The 17,156-nt window shown below is 37.9% G+C and overlaps 2 protein-coding genes across 3 annotated transcripts; one reads left to right on the top strand and one right to left on the bottom strand.

The window, feature by feature from the left end:
- Positions 1 to 168: 168 nt before the first annotated feature.
- Positions 169 to 14,566, top strand: IGFBPL1 (insulin like growth factor binding protein like 1). Of its 2 annotated transcripts, XM_053465801.1 has the most exons (6): positions 169 to 189; positions 422 to 818; positions 8,983 to 9,092; positions 11,321 to 11,437; positions 12,224 to 12,383; positions 14,322 to 14,566. In XM_053465801.1, the coding sequence occupies exons 1-5, from the start codon at positions 184 to 186 to the stop codon at positions 12,377 to 12,379; spliced, it is 786 nt and encodes a 261-aa protein (XP_053321776.1). In that variant the 5' UTR covers positions 169 to 183; the 3' UTR covers positions 12,380 to 12,383; positions 14,322 to 14,566. The 2 variants fall into 2 exon arrangements, with proteins under 2 accessions (XP_053321776.1, XP_053321775.1); XM_053465800.1 differs by lacking the exon at positions 169 to 189 and having other exon boundaries at positions 290 to 818.
- Positions 14,567 to 15,108: 542 nt separating this feature from the next.
- Positions 15,109 to 16,776, bottom strand: ALDH1B1 (aldehyde dehydrogenase 1 family member B1). Its single transcript, XM_053456361.1, has one exon. It carries the CDS (start codon positions 16,759 to 16,761, stop codon positions 15,493 to 15,495), a length of 1,269 nt encoding a protein of 422 aa, XP_053312336.1. The 5' UTR covers positions 16,762 to 16,776; the 3' UTR covers positions 15,109 to 15,492.
- Between the last annotated feature and the right edge of the window lie 380 nt (positions 16,777 to 17,156).

Here is a 17,156-nt window from a genome sequence, read left to right as displayed (position 1 = left end):
GCTTTCTTTTATTAAAGGCAAGCTTCCTGGGTTTTTTTTTTTACTTAGCTCTAGGGCAAGTCAGGCTTAATCCCAAACAATGATAATTAATGGGGTCACTTTAAATGAATGAGTGTTACCAATGTGGGGGATATTTTTGGCCATGTGTTCAAAGTTGATAAGGATGCATGGTCTGCTGAATGAATGATGGTAAGTAAGAGCTATCCTCTTTACAAAGTTATTTGGCACTTTGCTGTAAGGAGGTGTGGCTACCAGGCTACAGCTGTCTATGTCTTTACTGCGAGAGCATTAGCCACCTCAGTTTATTTGGGTGGAGAACCGAGGTCACTTGTTCCCAAGCACAAGCTCCTCAAGCAAAAGACGCAGACAAAAAATGCAGCCTTTCTTATCTTTGTTGCCATTGATTGTGTGTTTGCATCAGATTCCAGGAGTAGGTGCTGATGCTTCTTCTGTCTGTGGTCCTTGCAATAAGGAAATATGTAGCCCTGTGACTTGTGTGGCCCCAGAGCTGCTCACCAAAGACGAGTGTAACTGCTGTGAGCAATGCCTCGGCGTTGAAGGAGAAGTTTGCGGAGGGCGAGATGAGATGCGGGCTCGCTGTGCCCCTAGGATGGTCTGTGTCAGCAGGTCCAGCTCTGGCAGTGATTCATCCTCATCTGAGGGTACAGGGGTCTGCGTCTGTGAAGAAGATGGTGCTGTGTGTGGCTCAGATGGGAGAACTTATTCCAGTGTGTGCACCCTCCACCTGCATAGCTGGAAGTCCCAACACTCTGGCGCAGGTTCTGTTCACAAGGTGCATGATGGAGAATGCACATTTGGTGAGTGCTATTACTTTACCATTAAACCGATATAATAATTTACCCTAAATTTGTTTTGTGCCGTTCTGGCAAACTAATTTGACGGTAATTGGTGGTAGTTTAGTTGTTCATTTGTGGCAGGGTTTAAACACGTGAAGGGTCATTTCTGTTGATGAAAAGAATACAGATGAATCTGGATCAGGATGCAAACCCTGTGAACCATGAATGAAATCTACCTCATTACTAACAACTTTTCTACACATGAATTTAATGAAAACTATGACACGGGAGCGAGCAATATTTTTGTTTCATATTCTTAGCGATATAAATAGTACTAAATACTGTCATTAACTAGGATTTCACTTAAAGTCTGAATTGGGAAAACTGGTTTCTTTTGATACGGTCTGCTTCATTGTTCTAGATCTAAAATGTAACATTAAAAAAGCCCAATTTGCACCGTAGGCGTTCACAATCCTCACTATAGACACTGCTGTCCATGTATGGGTACCGTGGGATTTATTCACTTACCATATGCAACGTTCCAACATATCTGAACTTTCATGAAGGGCCAGTCCTAATGAACTTCTCCCGCAAGAAGCTAGTTAAAGCGGTTAAAGCATTTCTATCAAAAAGTGTCACCTCTTTGCATTACATAGACCTGGCCCAGATGTTCTTGCAAGAGAAGCTATTGACAACGAACAGTAAATAAATTTTGGAATTTTCAACTCTGCTCATGGTTTAGTGAATAAATCACTTTGCACACCTCTTTTCTGCACCTGAGAGTATCAGAACAATACATTTGCAGTAAGTAGCATGATCAATCAATAGTAAAGATTGAAATGTTGTCTATAAACATAGAAACCAACAGAATGGATCTGTTTCATACATTACCATATGGTGACCTACATTTATGGTAGCAGTACTAGCAAGTATTCCACCTAGCTTTTTTTTTTACAGTCCAACATATGTACTTTTGTGTAAAATTCTTGAGAAACAATGGGTATGCACCAAAGAAGCTTGATGCGGTTTTTATTCCTCAGTCATTTTTAATCCTGGTTAAGACGCAGTCAACTCTAGATTGTAGGAACATCAATGATTAAAATGAATATGTTCGTTAAGGACAGGAACCGAATATTGGGCATAAACTCTCTTACTATCTCCAACGTCAGCAAGAAAACCTTCTAGTAGAACTCCATCATCATCCACTCATATTGGGACCAAGTCCATAATGGGGTCCCCTCAACTGTGAGCCATCATCTTTCTTGATTCAGCTACGGGGGAAGAACAAACACAGTAACATCTTCGGAACACAATACCATGTTTCAATAAAGGAGATCAAGAAAAATCTAGTCGATACAAAATTAAACTGCAAACAAAATATGATAAGGGTAGGGAAAACATACACGGGCATAACATTTCCCTCCTGTTTTTAATTAAAATCCTGACTTTTCATCATTTTTATAGAAAAAACCCTCATATTAGGCTCATATTAGTGCCGTTTAAAGCAACGTATTAGCAATATAGCATAAAAAAATGTATGATAACAATACCTAGTATAATGGAATATTATTGAATAACGTATGTAGAAACATGCTAAACGTGGTTAAAATAAAAGATCTAAAACGTGGGTTCCCTACCCTAATTAGCAGTTCTGAGAATATCTTTTAAACTTGCCCTGTTAGAAAGAGGGACATCACTCCCTATGTAGAATGAAGACAAAATGTATCAATCCCCAAAGCACCCATCTGGCCAGAGGCAATGGAGAAATTGGAAAATGAAGTTTATGAATAGTGATTAATGATCGATAATTATAAAGTTGGTGCAAATGTGACGTTCGGTTCTTATAGGCTTGTAACAATTTGGCTTTTTCGGTCAGTCGAGTGCAGAGGACAATGCAATATATATATATATATATATATATATATATATATATATACTATATGGAAAAAATGGGTCGTTCCGAAGAGCTGTAAGTGGTATTATTGGAAAGTGAAAGCATTTAGGAACAGCAGCAACTCGGCCTCGCAGAACAAAACCACATAAAGTTACAGAGCAGGGTTACCGAGTTCTGAGGTGCATGGTATGTAAAGGTTAGCTGATTCCATAGCTGAAGATTTCCAAACTTCCACTAGCATTAATAACGACACAAAAACTGTGCGGGTTTGATGGAAAAAGCCTGGTTTAGCTCAACATGGTTTGATCACAAAAATCAACATTTCAGTTTATATATATATAACTTGGTCTCAATATGAGTTGATGATGATAGGGTTCTATTAGCAAATTTCTTATATTGTTTATCAATTTAACGTATAAAAACAGACAGAACACCTAGACATCAGCAATGTGGTACAGTATGAAATATAACCAGAATCATGGTGGACCTTCAAAACATTATATGAGTATCAGAGCCAGTTCTACAATATGATGAATTATGGTACAGACAGTATAACTAATATTAATTAACACATAATGTTAATCAGTTGCATATGTTTAAGCATGATTCACACCCTTTATCCAGCCCCCTTAGGAAAAACACATACAAAGGGTTATTTAGCGTGACATCTGGTATCTTTTTACTATTCACAATGATAGCGACCCAGACATCTCATCCCACCACCTGATTCTAGTGATAAGTTACCCTTAATTCTTAGGGAACTGCAAGTTCGGATCTAAAATTAAACGTGAATAGCTGTAAATTGAGTCAATGTAAAATGAGGACTACTACTGTATTTTTTATTGTATTTTATTGTTTCATATTTGAGTGTGTATTACGCATTTAGAGACGTTGAGCCCAAGGGGCACGCAGCCTATCCAAACGACTCATCATGTTATATACTTTATATTTAATAAAACTTTGCTTTAATTATGTTATGTGGATCTAATGCAAAGCCCATTGTACAACTAGAAACAGAAATTCCAGGGTTAACGGTCAGCTAAGTAGCTGGCTAAGCACCATTTGACTTGAAGTTTACCAGCAGATTGCTCATCCTTTTTTACTACAGCAAGAATTATGCTTCCTAAAGTTTTGATTTTAGTCTGTAGCACTTTTGGAAATACTAAGGCTTCACAGGTTTATTATTAGCACTGCATTACTGCCAGCTTACACAAGGGGATTATTTATAGAGTGGCTGATTTTATTAACCCCTTGAGGACAACCGTTTGTCTATAACTTCAGAAGGTTGGGGGGGGGATTCATGAATCCCAATGGGTTTAGAAAAGCTTTTATTAATTTGTCTACGAAGAAAGCCTTATATATCACCATTGGATTTCTGTAGCTCGGTTACAATGAGAGGAACGTAAGAAGAAGACAAACATTGGGAAAAGATTTGCGGAGCGCTCGGTAGAAGTTTTTTTTTTCTAATATTAAAACAAATATTTGACTTGCTTGTAAATTGTTGGTGTTTTCGTCAGATTGTTCTTCAGGTTCGTCAGAAAAGTAGTAAGTGAAACATAAGTTTTCAGTTTCAAATATATTTTTTGAACCATCTGATGGGGCTAATGCAAAAATGAAGAATAATTACAAACTATCAGTTTTTATCAATCATTCTCTATATTCTTTATTTTTTTTTTAAATGTTGCTCTTTGTGCAAATCTGTTTTAATAGAATGCCAAAAGAATTTGGTTTATTTATGCACACGCACTTTTTTTTTCTTCTAAAAGTGTCATTTGGGAGGATGAGTCTCATTGATCTGGACAAAGCTTCCTTCGTATTGTATCACTGCTTTTGAATATTTATTTCCTCCCATCCGTACCAGTGATTTTCACACACATTTTATCCCAAAAGCTGAGTCAGATCATGGGGGATTAAGGGAAGCTTTGGTCTGGCCGGCGCCCCTGCGCAAATGGAGTTCCATTATTCAGAGGCTGATCCACTGTTGAATGGCGAGTGTCTGTCTCTTTGATTTGCGATTCAGCATGACAGCTCTTGGCAATTCTATTGCAGTCATTCTAAATACTCTTTGCACCTGGTCATTTTGTCTTGGTATAGCCATTGCTCTTGGTCCATTTCATTATCTGACAAATATTTGAAATAAATTGGGGATAAAATATAACTAATTTTTAAAATAACTACATTTTTTCTTCTAATCAAAGAATAACAACCAATAATTACATTTACATAATTTAGTTTGTGAACCATTTGGGCATGTGTTTGAGTCATGTGTTAAAGCCACTATAAATATATATATATATATATATATATATATATATACATACATATATATATATATACATACATATATATATATATATATATATATATATATATATATATATATACATACAACAAAGGATGCCGCCTGGTCTGCAGATAAAGAAAATTTCACGGACCAAAATGAGATAAAACCAGCATCTGCAATATTCACAATGCTGAAAATTCTTAAGAGATGTCAGATCATTAACTTTTACTGAACTGAATCATTGTTTTTACCAGGGACACTAGTTAAAAAGCTATAAAAAGCTAGTACCTATTGAGTTCTGTCCTGTCTTTAACTATATACAAATTAGCAGGGGTTACTACGTTCTTATGGCATAAGTTAAAAGCCACAAAAGACAAACTGGCAAGGTGTTTTGTAGTCAATGTAATCCATCTGCGTGGTGTTCAAACATCTATGTATAACATGGCTTTGTTCACACCTATGGATGATTAATTTGTTACAAAAGATAAAATCCACTTTGACTCTGTGATGAGCTTGACGTAGCATTAGTCTGGGCAATCCCTTCATTCAGCAGGCACGAATAACATGAATTTAAAAGGCTGCACTCCAACAAATGGAAACAAAGCAGAAAGAGGGGGAAAAAATCCTCTGTCGGAATTTAATGGTGCCAAACTCAGCTCAGGGGATTACAGTCTATAATAATATTTTGCACTTTCAGTCATTGCAGGTGATCTAGAATACATCCCATGATATCTGTTTGTACTGGCACATAGTTTGCATTTTTCTGCCCGGTTTTGTTGGGCTCTTTGGCATTGATTCTTTCATTAGCCGAGTTTTGCTTATTAGCATTGGGATGCTCCTTTCATCCGGTGCTGAAAGGGTTGAAATGGATTTAGTTGTGTGCACCAACAGATGATGGTGTTGTGCATCTCGAGTGCAGAAGCCATTGTGTGTGTAGGGGATCCCTGCCGGGCCTCATTGCTTAACTGCATTCATTAACCATGAGGCTGTTTCTTGAAGTTAACACTTTGTACCCAAAGACTCGGTTTATATTTGAGGACCAAAAGTGTGTGTGATGCTAGAAAATAATTATTTAAGATTACCTGTTTTAGGATTTCCTCAACACCAGTGATTTTTTCAAATTTTATCTGAACTATAATATATCAGTAGTGTCGATTGTTATATTAAAGCCTTCATATCTATTCAAGTATCCAAACCTACATACAGGCTACTTACTTTATAAACATGGTTCAAACTTATTCTTAATGCTAGACATCATCATTGAAGGGATGTGTTCCCAAGCAGAATCCTCAACAAAGAATCCACTTTAAAGTACTTTATAAGTCCTTTAATATGCATTCACTTAAGCTACGATAAATACATACATACATACATAAATGACTTACTTTTAGGAGCAGCTGCAGATCCAGAGCTGCAGAGGAATCAAGGGTGGAAAAATATGGTGTGCAACCATAGATTTGACCATGAAAGGAAGGGACTTAGATCCACATATTGAGCAACTTGTCCGAGTTATCTGTATTTAGATTTAATCTCTGTGATGGTGTTAGGCCACTTTCCATGTTATACACCAATAATAAGAACCACTCTTTCCTTACAGTGATCTCTAAAATACACCTACCTTGGAACTCTTCAAGTCTCACCCAGAATCTATGGGTCACAGATCTTTTTCTACAGGGCAAGGAAGCAACATTTAGTCACAATCACTCCCTGTCAAATCCCACTCCTGACAAATTTACCTGGGGCTAGCATAGCTAACCACTCTGGGTAGTGTGCCCTGGGAATTTCCCTGTCTTTGCACTTAATGCCAGGCTGCACAGTGGTGTGTAGAGGACTGCATCGGGATGCGGGTCCCGCGGATCCTGCAGGATCTGTCAAAAAACTTTCGGGTGTGGGCGGTTTTTCAGGTGTTGTGGGCGGTCAGACAATGTACCTGCGGGTCCCAGTAATCCTGCGCACTCCCGCAAGGCTGCCTTCACTTTCCTCCCACACAGCTCATACAGAGTTTGTATGAGCGAGTATGCGTGATTGAGGGAATGAATGAGTATCTGTGAAGAATTAGTATCTGTGAATGAGGGAATGAATGTGTATGTGAATGAGTGAATGAATGTTTGTGAATAATGTTGCAGGAGTGGGCAGGATTGCACACATTTGTTGCGGGAGTGGAACACACACGTTGCAGGAGCGGGCAGTAATGGTCAGAAATTCAGCGGGAGCGGGATTAAGAAAACAGCCTCTGTCACTGCAATAGCTTGCTTAAGAACCTTAATTTTTCTTTTGTCTTATCTAGGGTTATCTAGTGCAGTTGGAATCTCTCTAGAAAAATGTTGGTCTTCCATAATGAATTGCTCAGTCTATTAAGTGACTTTTTAAAATGCTTTATAAAGGGCTATCCAAGTTATTGTTGGAGCGGTAACTCACTGAAGTTCGTCTGTAATAATGTCAAGTAAAATCAGTAAGATCATATTGTATCTCTACTGCCAACTCCCTTTTATTAAGCCGTATTGGGATAATTGGTATCTGGCATCTGCCCTGTACCACCAGATATGGTACATGATAACTTGGTTTCTGATGTAGTGATTTGATCTGTTACTAAGGCTTGAGAAAGTACATAGGTATTGCTTTAAATACTGTAGATTTTTAATAATATGCTCACATTGTTTATTATTTTATTGCATAATCTTGTCATGTGAAGTCTTTTCGCCATTACAATCTATGTCAACGTGTCTAAAAAAATAAATACATACATTTGTACCATAGTAAACTGAATTTTACTTGTAGCTGTTTAAAATATGCTCATGTGCCTGGACCAAGGAGGTTATTTTAAAGCACACAGAGACAACAGTGGGACGCAGAAGGCACTATGTAGGTATTAAAGCTTAAGTCAAAAGGGGACAATTTGGAGATATTGAGTAAGCCACATTATCTTCTCGTGCAGTCAATTAGGCACTTAAAGATGCAAATATACTTGTTTCAATGATAAATTACAGAAGGCACATCTTTTAACAGATGGTCTCTCGCTCATTCTGATGTATTTGGAGAGACAAAGTAACCTCTGCCAGCTGCCAATGAGTCTGCAGGAGTCCTGGTTTAACTGTGGACTCTTCATTATTTTATGCGTGCATACAACCCTGGGAGAATAATTTACTATGTCTGATTACCATTCAGTAGTTCTTATTCCAACTACTGAATGTTAATAACACAGACTATGGGCACTGCTGGTTACCACTCTAGCCATTGGGTCGATTTTTACGGCTTGTTCAGACATTAGCTGTCCTTGCTTACAACAAGCTCAAAAACTCACATGTATCTATACTTTATTCCAATCTATCTATCATCTATCCATCTATCTATTATCTATCTATCTATCTATCTATCTATCTATCTATCTATCGGTTAAATATAATTATCGTTGTTGGGGCTTTTAAAGTAGATTCACTTGGTGAAAGGGCACTCAAAAGGATATGTGTTCTTTAATTGTTTTTGTAAACAGTAACAAATGTAAATATAATGATAGCAATATAAAGCTACTCTCTATATACAGACAAATATATGCTCTTTACATTACATGACATTTATTTATAAAGCGGCAGCAGATTTCATAGCGTAATCCATGTCAGAACTGAATTATACAGATCAGATCTACCCTCCCAGTTTTTTTAATTAATGTATTAATGCTGTTAGTAAAAACGGAAATGTAAATACCTAAATAGCTATGTTAAAACACTAAGTAGTCTAGCATCCATATATTTAATTTATTCTGGTGTTGCACAATTGATTTTGTTTAGATGATATTTGATAATCAGGTAACAAAGGGAAAATACAATCATGATATTTAATGCAAATGTTAGTGTATATGACAATAACAGAGTTCTTAAAGCATTCATGGTGAGCTACACAAATGTGGGTTAGACATATATTGTAGCCGTTTCCTTTAACGCAAGCACCTCATTTGTTATAAAAAAAATATATATTTATATCCTCTTAACTCAGTGTACTCTTTGCCACAGCTCCCATCATTATTGTGACACCCCAGAAGATTCACAATGTAACAGGAGCCCAGGTTTATCTATCATGCGAGGTCAAGGCGGTCCCAACTCCCAGCATCTCGTGGAGAAAGGTATGACTAGAACGATTTTGTGAATGCAATAAGGTTTCTGTATTAATATAAATGTACATCTATATTTTCTCATTGGAAAAAAATCTACATATTTTATCTAATTTATACTTCTCATCACTAACAGACAAAAACATGCACAAAAAATATATGCCTAATGATAGTGGGTTCTAAAAGGGCCACTTCTTGCAAGGTAACGTATATATTAGACTTGTGCGAACATGAAAACGAACACGAAGGGTCCTATTGTGTGTGTGTTTGGGTGTCGGTGTGGCAGAGCCTGTCCTGATGTGTGTGGGTTTGTGTGTCAGTGTGGCAGAGCCTGTCCTGGTTTGTGTGTGTGTTTGTGTGTCGGTGTGGCAGAGCCTGTTCTGGTGTGTGTGGGTTTCTGTGTTGGTGTGGCAGAGCCTGTCCTGGTGTGTGTGTTTACGTGTCGGTGTCGCAGAGCCTGTCCTGGTGTATGTTTGGGTGTCAGTGGAGCAGAGCCTGTCCTGGTGTGTGTGTTTGGGTGTCGGTGTGGCAGAGCCTGTCCTGGTGTGTGTTTGGGTGTCAGTGCGGCAGAGCCTGTCCTGGTGTGTGTGTTCGGGTGTCGGTGTGGCAGAGCCTGTCCTGGTGTGTGTGTTTGGGTGTCAGTGTGGCAGAGCCTGTACTGATGTGTATTTGATCTGTTTCCTGGCACTTTACTTTCTGTAGGAATAAATAGAACTATTTAATTTTTACTTATCCAGAGATAAAATGCCCTCCTGAATTTGTAGTCACTTCAGAGGACACAACTGTCTAGGCCCAGAAATCAGTGAGAGGAAAAGTAAAGGTTTTGCCAGCGACTAATAGAGTCACTCGTACGGACCTTTAACTTCTGCAGCGGGGATACCATTGTTCTCCCCAGGCGCAGTTTCACCACGAAGACGAACACGAAGTGTTGATCGGCAGCCAAGTCTAGTGTATATACTCCTGTGCACCAGGGACCCCAATTCTTCATTGATTTCTGTGTGCCCCAGTAGGTTGTAAGAGGGACACAAAAGTTCTGTCCTAGTCCTTCCCCTCACCTTTCCCCTCCAAGTCCTGCTTTGGCTACCAGCAATCCTGGGAGGTAACCAACTAAGGGCATAGATGGATCTTTTGTTAACACACAGCAGCTCTTTAACATTGCTCAGACATATTCAATTCCTCACCGATGAAGATTTACCATTAGTGCCACTTAGGTTCCAAATTGAAAACACTGAATCTCACAACTTCTTTAAAAGTCAGAGACCATTATCATGGCATAGTTTAATCTGTTAACATTAGTAAATGTTTAACTTCATTTCTAGACCTCACACTCCCACGACAAGAAATATGGGCAGTATGTATGTATGGGCATTTGTGTTTAAGGGCAGTGTTTGAGTATGTGTGTGTGTATGGGCAGGCATATGTAAAGGCAGTGTGTATGGGCAGTCGTGTGTAAGGGCAGTGTAAATAAAATAACCTCTGTAAACATATAGTGCAAGGGCACAATTTTCCATTCTGAGTGGCATTATCAAAATTTGACAAAGCATTTAAATTATAGGTCACCTGATATACATAAATAGAGAAAAATAAAGAAAAAATAAAGAAAAATAAAATAAGTGTAAATCCATTTTTGTTTCTTTTTCATCACACTCTTCTGATTTAATTAATCTACAACCACCTTAGATTACTGTAATCTATACTTTCTGTTTTTTTCACACGTGTCAAATTACTGAGTGGGATTTTTTATAGACTGATCATATTTTGATGATTGTCTCTTTTTTATCCTTGTCTCTTTTTTATCCATATATTTATTTATGTACCAATTTATTTTTCTATTGTGCATCTGTTATTCTCACTTACTTACATTTATTTAATTAATCATTTAGGAGTGTTATAATTGTGTTTATTTTGGGATGGTATGAGTTATTTTTATACTTATTTTTTGCATAGTATTTATTTATTGGCACATTAATTCGTTATTTTATCAAGAGTTATTTGTGAATTATAAGAACTCTAATTAAGCACTTAGCACTTTAATTTTATTTATAATTAGATTAATTTATAGTTATTATCTTCATTAACATGTATTACTTTTTGTGTGCTGGTTCCATCAGCGCCCAGAACTACAATGGTAATACTTTTGACTTGATTAAAGGAGAGTGGATGAAAGATCGCTCTAAATTTAAATGATAAACAATTTTTTTGCATTAAACTGTATTGAATATTTTTTGTCTTTTGTGAAGGTCACAGAGTCACCTAAAGGAATAAAAATTTTTGAGGAGCTCCCTGGAGACAGAGTGAATGTTGCAGTCCAAGTCCGTGGTGGTCCTTCCCGTCATGAAAGCACTGGCTGGGTGCTGGTGAGCTACATATGCTTTATCATATGCTTTATCACATGTCAAATCTTTAGTCCGATGTGTTACTAATTTTACAACTAAGCTAAAAACAAAAATGACTAAGCAGACAATATTTACTAAACAGGTTTACCTTACTGAAAGTTTGATGGATAATTAATTGCTGGTCCAATCCACATGCACTTGCTACCATGATAACTAACAAAAAATCTGAAAGCGCTACCATGCTGTCAGATCTGTTGTGATATCAGCTGGCTGGCGTACTGGCAAAAAAACCTGATTCATACTACCATGCAGTGATAATACAGGAGACCCTTCCCCACCGTAAAACCCTTCCACTCAATAAAAAAAATGTAAAGACGCAAATTAAGAAAATAAAGACACGAGAACAAATTTATTTAAGAACATTTTTATTTGTGAACAAAAAAATGACCAATGAGACTTAAACTAGGTATCTATCAACAGCTTAATTGTCCTAAAACATATACAGTTTTCCTAGGTTAAGTGCAGTTGTTTATAAGACTAACCTAACTATAGCAAAAAGATGTCTCCCAAAGGGTTAAACTGCAAACGTATGTATTTATCAAAAAGCACATAATGATGCACAATCAGAAAATGTATTTCTTAGAGCAAGACTGTCCCACAAAGTAAAAACAAAATCTAAAAACGACTTAATGTTTTTAAAATGTATTTTTATATCTTGTTTTTTTCTTTTCTTATTTTGCTGTAGTGTTTTACATAGCACGTGCCCATCAAAGTAACTGGCGCAACCTTAACATATGTTTATTTCAGATAAACCCACTAATGAAAGAAGATGAGGGCACATACCAGTGTCATGCAACTAACATGGTTGGAGAAGCTTTTGCTGATGGAACAATCAAAGTCAGTGCGCATAGCTCTCGCAGGTCCAGAAAGAGCCATCGTAGCAGTTCGGAGAGCAAGGTCTAATGAGGTAACAACATAATCATAAAACATGCATGTTTAAAACTAATACTGTGTCAAGAAACGACATAGTATTTAACCCATTCAGTCCCATATGGAGCCTTACCCTTGCAGGACTGCCAGCTGACATCCTGGTGACGCCGGTGGGCGTTAACGCTGATATCGCAAGCGGTCCCCTTGCCCTCAGTGGACGTTCCTGCTGATGTTGCAGGAAGCCCCCCAATTTAAAGGGAAAATGGGCGGGGATTGGGGTGTGTCAGCACCCCACTCCCGCAACATAGAGGATTTAGGTGTCGATGGATATTATAAAAAACATCATATGCTCCTGTTAGCTCACAGACCCATGTTTACCAACCCCCTTTTCTCCCTTATATGAGCAGGGCCAGATATTTCGATCTTCTCCATTTCCTTTCTTTTAGAGATAATAACCAATGATGAAGTCCCTTGTTCTTTTTAAGAGACGACTGCATTTCAGGCAGTATATCTCATCAAAGTTGTCTAGATACGGTGTAAAGTTATACCTAGATCCCTCTGGCTGCCCAGACTCAGTTGGCACAAGGGAAAATAGTTTGGGATCTGCTTCTGCCCTTATTGAATAAAGGCTACCACCTCTGGGTGGATAATTATAGAAGCCTAGAGTTTTTTTTTTTTTTTTACACTTCAGCCTGTAGCATGGGCAGAAAAGACAAAAGTCCCCCGAACAATTAGGTCACCAAAAAGAAAAGTGACCTACACTTTCCTAAAATTCCAATTAATAATTTTAAAAGACATTATTTTTGAGGAGTCCACGCTCAAAAAATTATAATGCCTTTACCATCAGGCTTTTTCCTTCTCCAACCCCCCCCCCCACCACCGTTGGCCAAGAAGACCATACAGTCTGCTATAAAAAAGTATTATAAAGGACTCCAGGTACCACTGCATTTCGTGTCCCTCTGCAAGGACTCTGCATTGATAATTGATTTACGGCATATCATACAAGAGTGGATTATTAGGTTTTTTTCTATCATATATGTGTCTTCTCTTAAAAATAGTTTGGGTAAGACACATGGGAAAAGGGGGGTATTTTTGCTTGTCAGAAATATATACATTTAAGGGGGGGGTATGAAAAATCATGTCATGTTTCAACTTGTGCCCTGTAATGTCTAGACAACATAGTGGGATATTTGTCTAGATTTATTTGCCATAACACACAATCTGCGCAAAAAGGCCTAAGCAGCCCAGATGTGTTGGTGAAAAAAGCGCAGGAAATTATATCCACGGCATTAATTGGTGTCCAAATGGCTGCAGAAAAGGTGTCCAAATATATAATTTTGTGGGTATTTTTTTGTTAAAAACCCAGCATACTAAATGTAAAAACCCAACAGCTTCGAAGCAGTAATGTACACCTTATAATACGTGCCCTATAATCGCTAGGAAAGTATGACAATTCTATCTATCTCTAGCTCTATTCCTCAAAAAAACAATATCTAGTTTACATGGGTACAGTATTCACAGGAAAAGAAGTAAAAGGAACGGTTGAACCAACATATTGCAAAAATAGCAAAATAGCTCTGGGGGTATGAAACCCCCTTGTACTGAAGGTTTAAACAATACATTCTAAGGAAACACATTGTGCTATAAAGTAAATCACCTTAACGATAAGATACACAATATGCAATATGTATTTAATAGGCAGCAGGGTTCTTTCTGTAATTTAGATTTTGGTCAAGACCTAGCGTCCGGAGGTAGCCACCCCATTCATGTGATTAAAGTACCTACAGTATATCCTCAGAGAAAAAGGGCCCCAGATTTAATCTTAGTCTTTACTCCCAAGGCAGCACATGGTCAAGGTACTTTTTGGAACTTTTCAGAGTTTTTATCACAGGACTTCCCCTTTAAATGTCAAAAATACCACTTGTTGTTCTTAAATGTTATATGAGTGAACTTCTTTCTCCTTTTTTGTGTACAGGGGCACAGAAGAAGCATGGACTACTTTTGTATTGGCTTTTTAATTGTGTAAAAAGAGAAGTAGAACATTTTTTTATATTAGTGTATTTTGTAAACAATCAAAACGGACAAAGCTGTTACTTAGTAATGTTTTCAGGCTGCAAAGAAGGTCGATTTGATGGGATGCAAGAAGCACTCAGTTTGTTAAAATAAATAAAAGACTAACATTGTGGGTGATTTTCTATACTAAAGTTAAAACGCAAGTTGCTTCTGTGTGAACTGTGTGGTTATTTTCTTCCTGGTGACACAAATGTGTGTTCAAGGTTCTCTGAACACAAGCCCCACTTCATGTCAACTATGTCTTTTTCATGAAAAAGTATTTTTGACTTCAAATTAAAAGGATTTTGAACATGGCACTTTTTCAAATGCCACATCCGGGCTTCACCACTTTATGGGTTTTAGTATATAGGTTTGGTATATATTGACGTACCCCTTCTGTGTACAGCTTCGGGAACAAAAAAGAATACAGTTCCGTTGGTATGTCATGTCACTCAAACAACTGGAAGAGTTTCGATATCTTTAAAGATGTTTTGTGAATCATTTACTTAATAATACTTGGCACATAAATGATTAAATTAAAGGCTGTTACATTAGCCTCCACAATATTTGTGGTGTGTTATAAGCGTAGAAAAGGGGTATATTACAACCACTGTAAAATATCACTCACCCCAGTATAGGTAGGACATGAAGAACGTCCAGTGGTGTCTAAAAAGCAAAGAGGTACCACATTCACTTCAGACTAGACTCTGTCTTGGTGTTGTGCAAGGTGTTTGTGCTTTGTTACTGACACTCCACCACACATACTCACACAGATATATTAGACTGTCTAGCTCAAACCCTTCTACTAGGGGAAAACATACAGAGCTTAACAAACCACTAGAGGAAACTAGTTCAGCGTACTTTAACTGCTAAGGATTGGTAACTTTTAATTGTAGAACATGAATGTTATCGTCTGTAACGTAAAAAAAGCATTCAATGTATAATGGCCATTTCACTTAGGATACATTTAGTTTTATAAATGTGCATAGCTAGCCAGACGCAGATCTTTCGATATTTAGAATTACACTTCAGTATTTTAATTGATACCAGAAATTCCCACGCACCTGACCACATAATTAAGCACTTTTGCTTGCTTATGTGTTTTTGGGTGGGCTTTTAATTGTCACAGTTTTTACTTCAGTGTAAGGTTTAAGCCCATCTTCTCCAAGCTCCCTGCCATTTCCAGACTCTTTAAATCCTCCAAATGGTGCCTGACATGCTATAGCGTTGAATGTATTAACCCATACTGTACCAGCTTGTAAAGCTTGGATGAAATACATTGCTCTGTCCAAATCTTGTGTAAATATTCCCGCCGCTAATCCAAATCGAGTATCATTGGCCCTTGCAATAACCTCTTCAGTGTTTTTAAACCTAAACACTGACTGCACAGGCCCAAATATTTCTTCCCTTGCAATTTTCATGGTATCTTGGACATCAGCAAAAACAGTAGGCTTGATGAAGAAGCCCTCATCACCATGACGTTCTCCTCCACACAAAAGGTTAGCACCTTCATTTTTGCCACATTTGATATAGCCAAATATCTTGTCAAATTGTTCTTTATCAACTTGTGGACCATGTTGCGTATCTAGCTCGAAAGGGTTGCCTACTTTTCTTTGTTTAGCCTTCTCCACACTTCTTTCAATAAATTCATTGTAGATTGAGTCTTCAACAAAGGTTCTGGAACCTGAAGTACAACACTGCCCCATGTTGAAAAACACAGCCTCATGACACTGGTCTACAGCATGTTCTAAGTTTGCATCTGCCAGAACAATACATGGACTTTTACCCCCAAGTTCCAGTGTGACTCTTTTAAGGTTTGTCTCACCCGCTGCTTGCTGGATTAAGTGACCAACTTTTGTGGAACCAGTAAATGCTACTTTGTTGATGTCCATGTGTCTCGCTATGGCTGCCCCTGCAGTAGGTCCATAACCAGTTAAAATATTTACAACCCCAGGAGGAAACCCAGCTTCTTTAATCAAGGAAGCCATGTACAAGGCAGAAAGTGGTGTCTGCTCAGCAACCTTCATGACAACAGTGTTACCAGTGGCTAAGGCAGGAGCCAGCTTCCATCCTTGCATTGACAATGGGAAATTCCATGGAATAATCTGCCCACAGACCCCAACCGGTTCATGCCTGGTATAACAAAAGTAGTTACCATCCATGGGGATAGTTTTTCCGTGCCATTTGTCTGCAAAACCAGCAAAATATCTGTATACCCTAATGGTTAGTTCCAAATCTACAACATATGATGCAGTAAAAGGTTTGCCATTGTCCAGAGTTTCCAAGGATGCCAAATAGATCCTATCCCTTTCAATAAGGTCTGCAAGATGGTTGAGAAGCCGGCCTCGTTGTGATGCATCCATGCACCTCCATGGAGACCCTAATTTAAAAGCTTCTTTTGCAGCTTTAACTGCAAGATCAACATCAGCCTTGTCAGCCTCTGCTATGTATGTAATGACTTTTCCAGTAGAGGGATCCACCGTTGGAAAGGTTCTGCCACTGACTGCATCATGCCACTCATTGTTTATAAACAGCTTGTTGTAGTACACTTCAGGCTTCACTAGGGGCTTAGGAACAGCAGCCACGGAGTAAGAGGCTGCCAGGCAATGCAGTATACGAGTATTCCGTGGAACTTTAAAGAGCAACATGATTTTTACTGAAAAGATATCTGATAAAAAAAGATTTATGTAAATCCATATTGTATTTACAAAATGTACATACTTCCATATAGCAGACAATAACTAAAACATAACAAAAT

Source organism: Spea bombifrons, chromosome 1 (assembly GCF_027358695.1).
Source record: "Spea bombifrons isolate aSpeBom1 chromosome 1, aSpeBom1.2.pri, whole genome shotgun sequence".
Lineage (NCBI taxonomy): Eukaryota > Metazoa > Chordata > Amphibia > Anura > Pelobatidae > Spea > Spea bombifrons.
The sequence above is the reverse complement of the archived record's forward strand: the minus strand, read 5'-3'. Positions and strand labels throughout refer to the sequence as shown.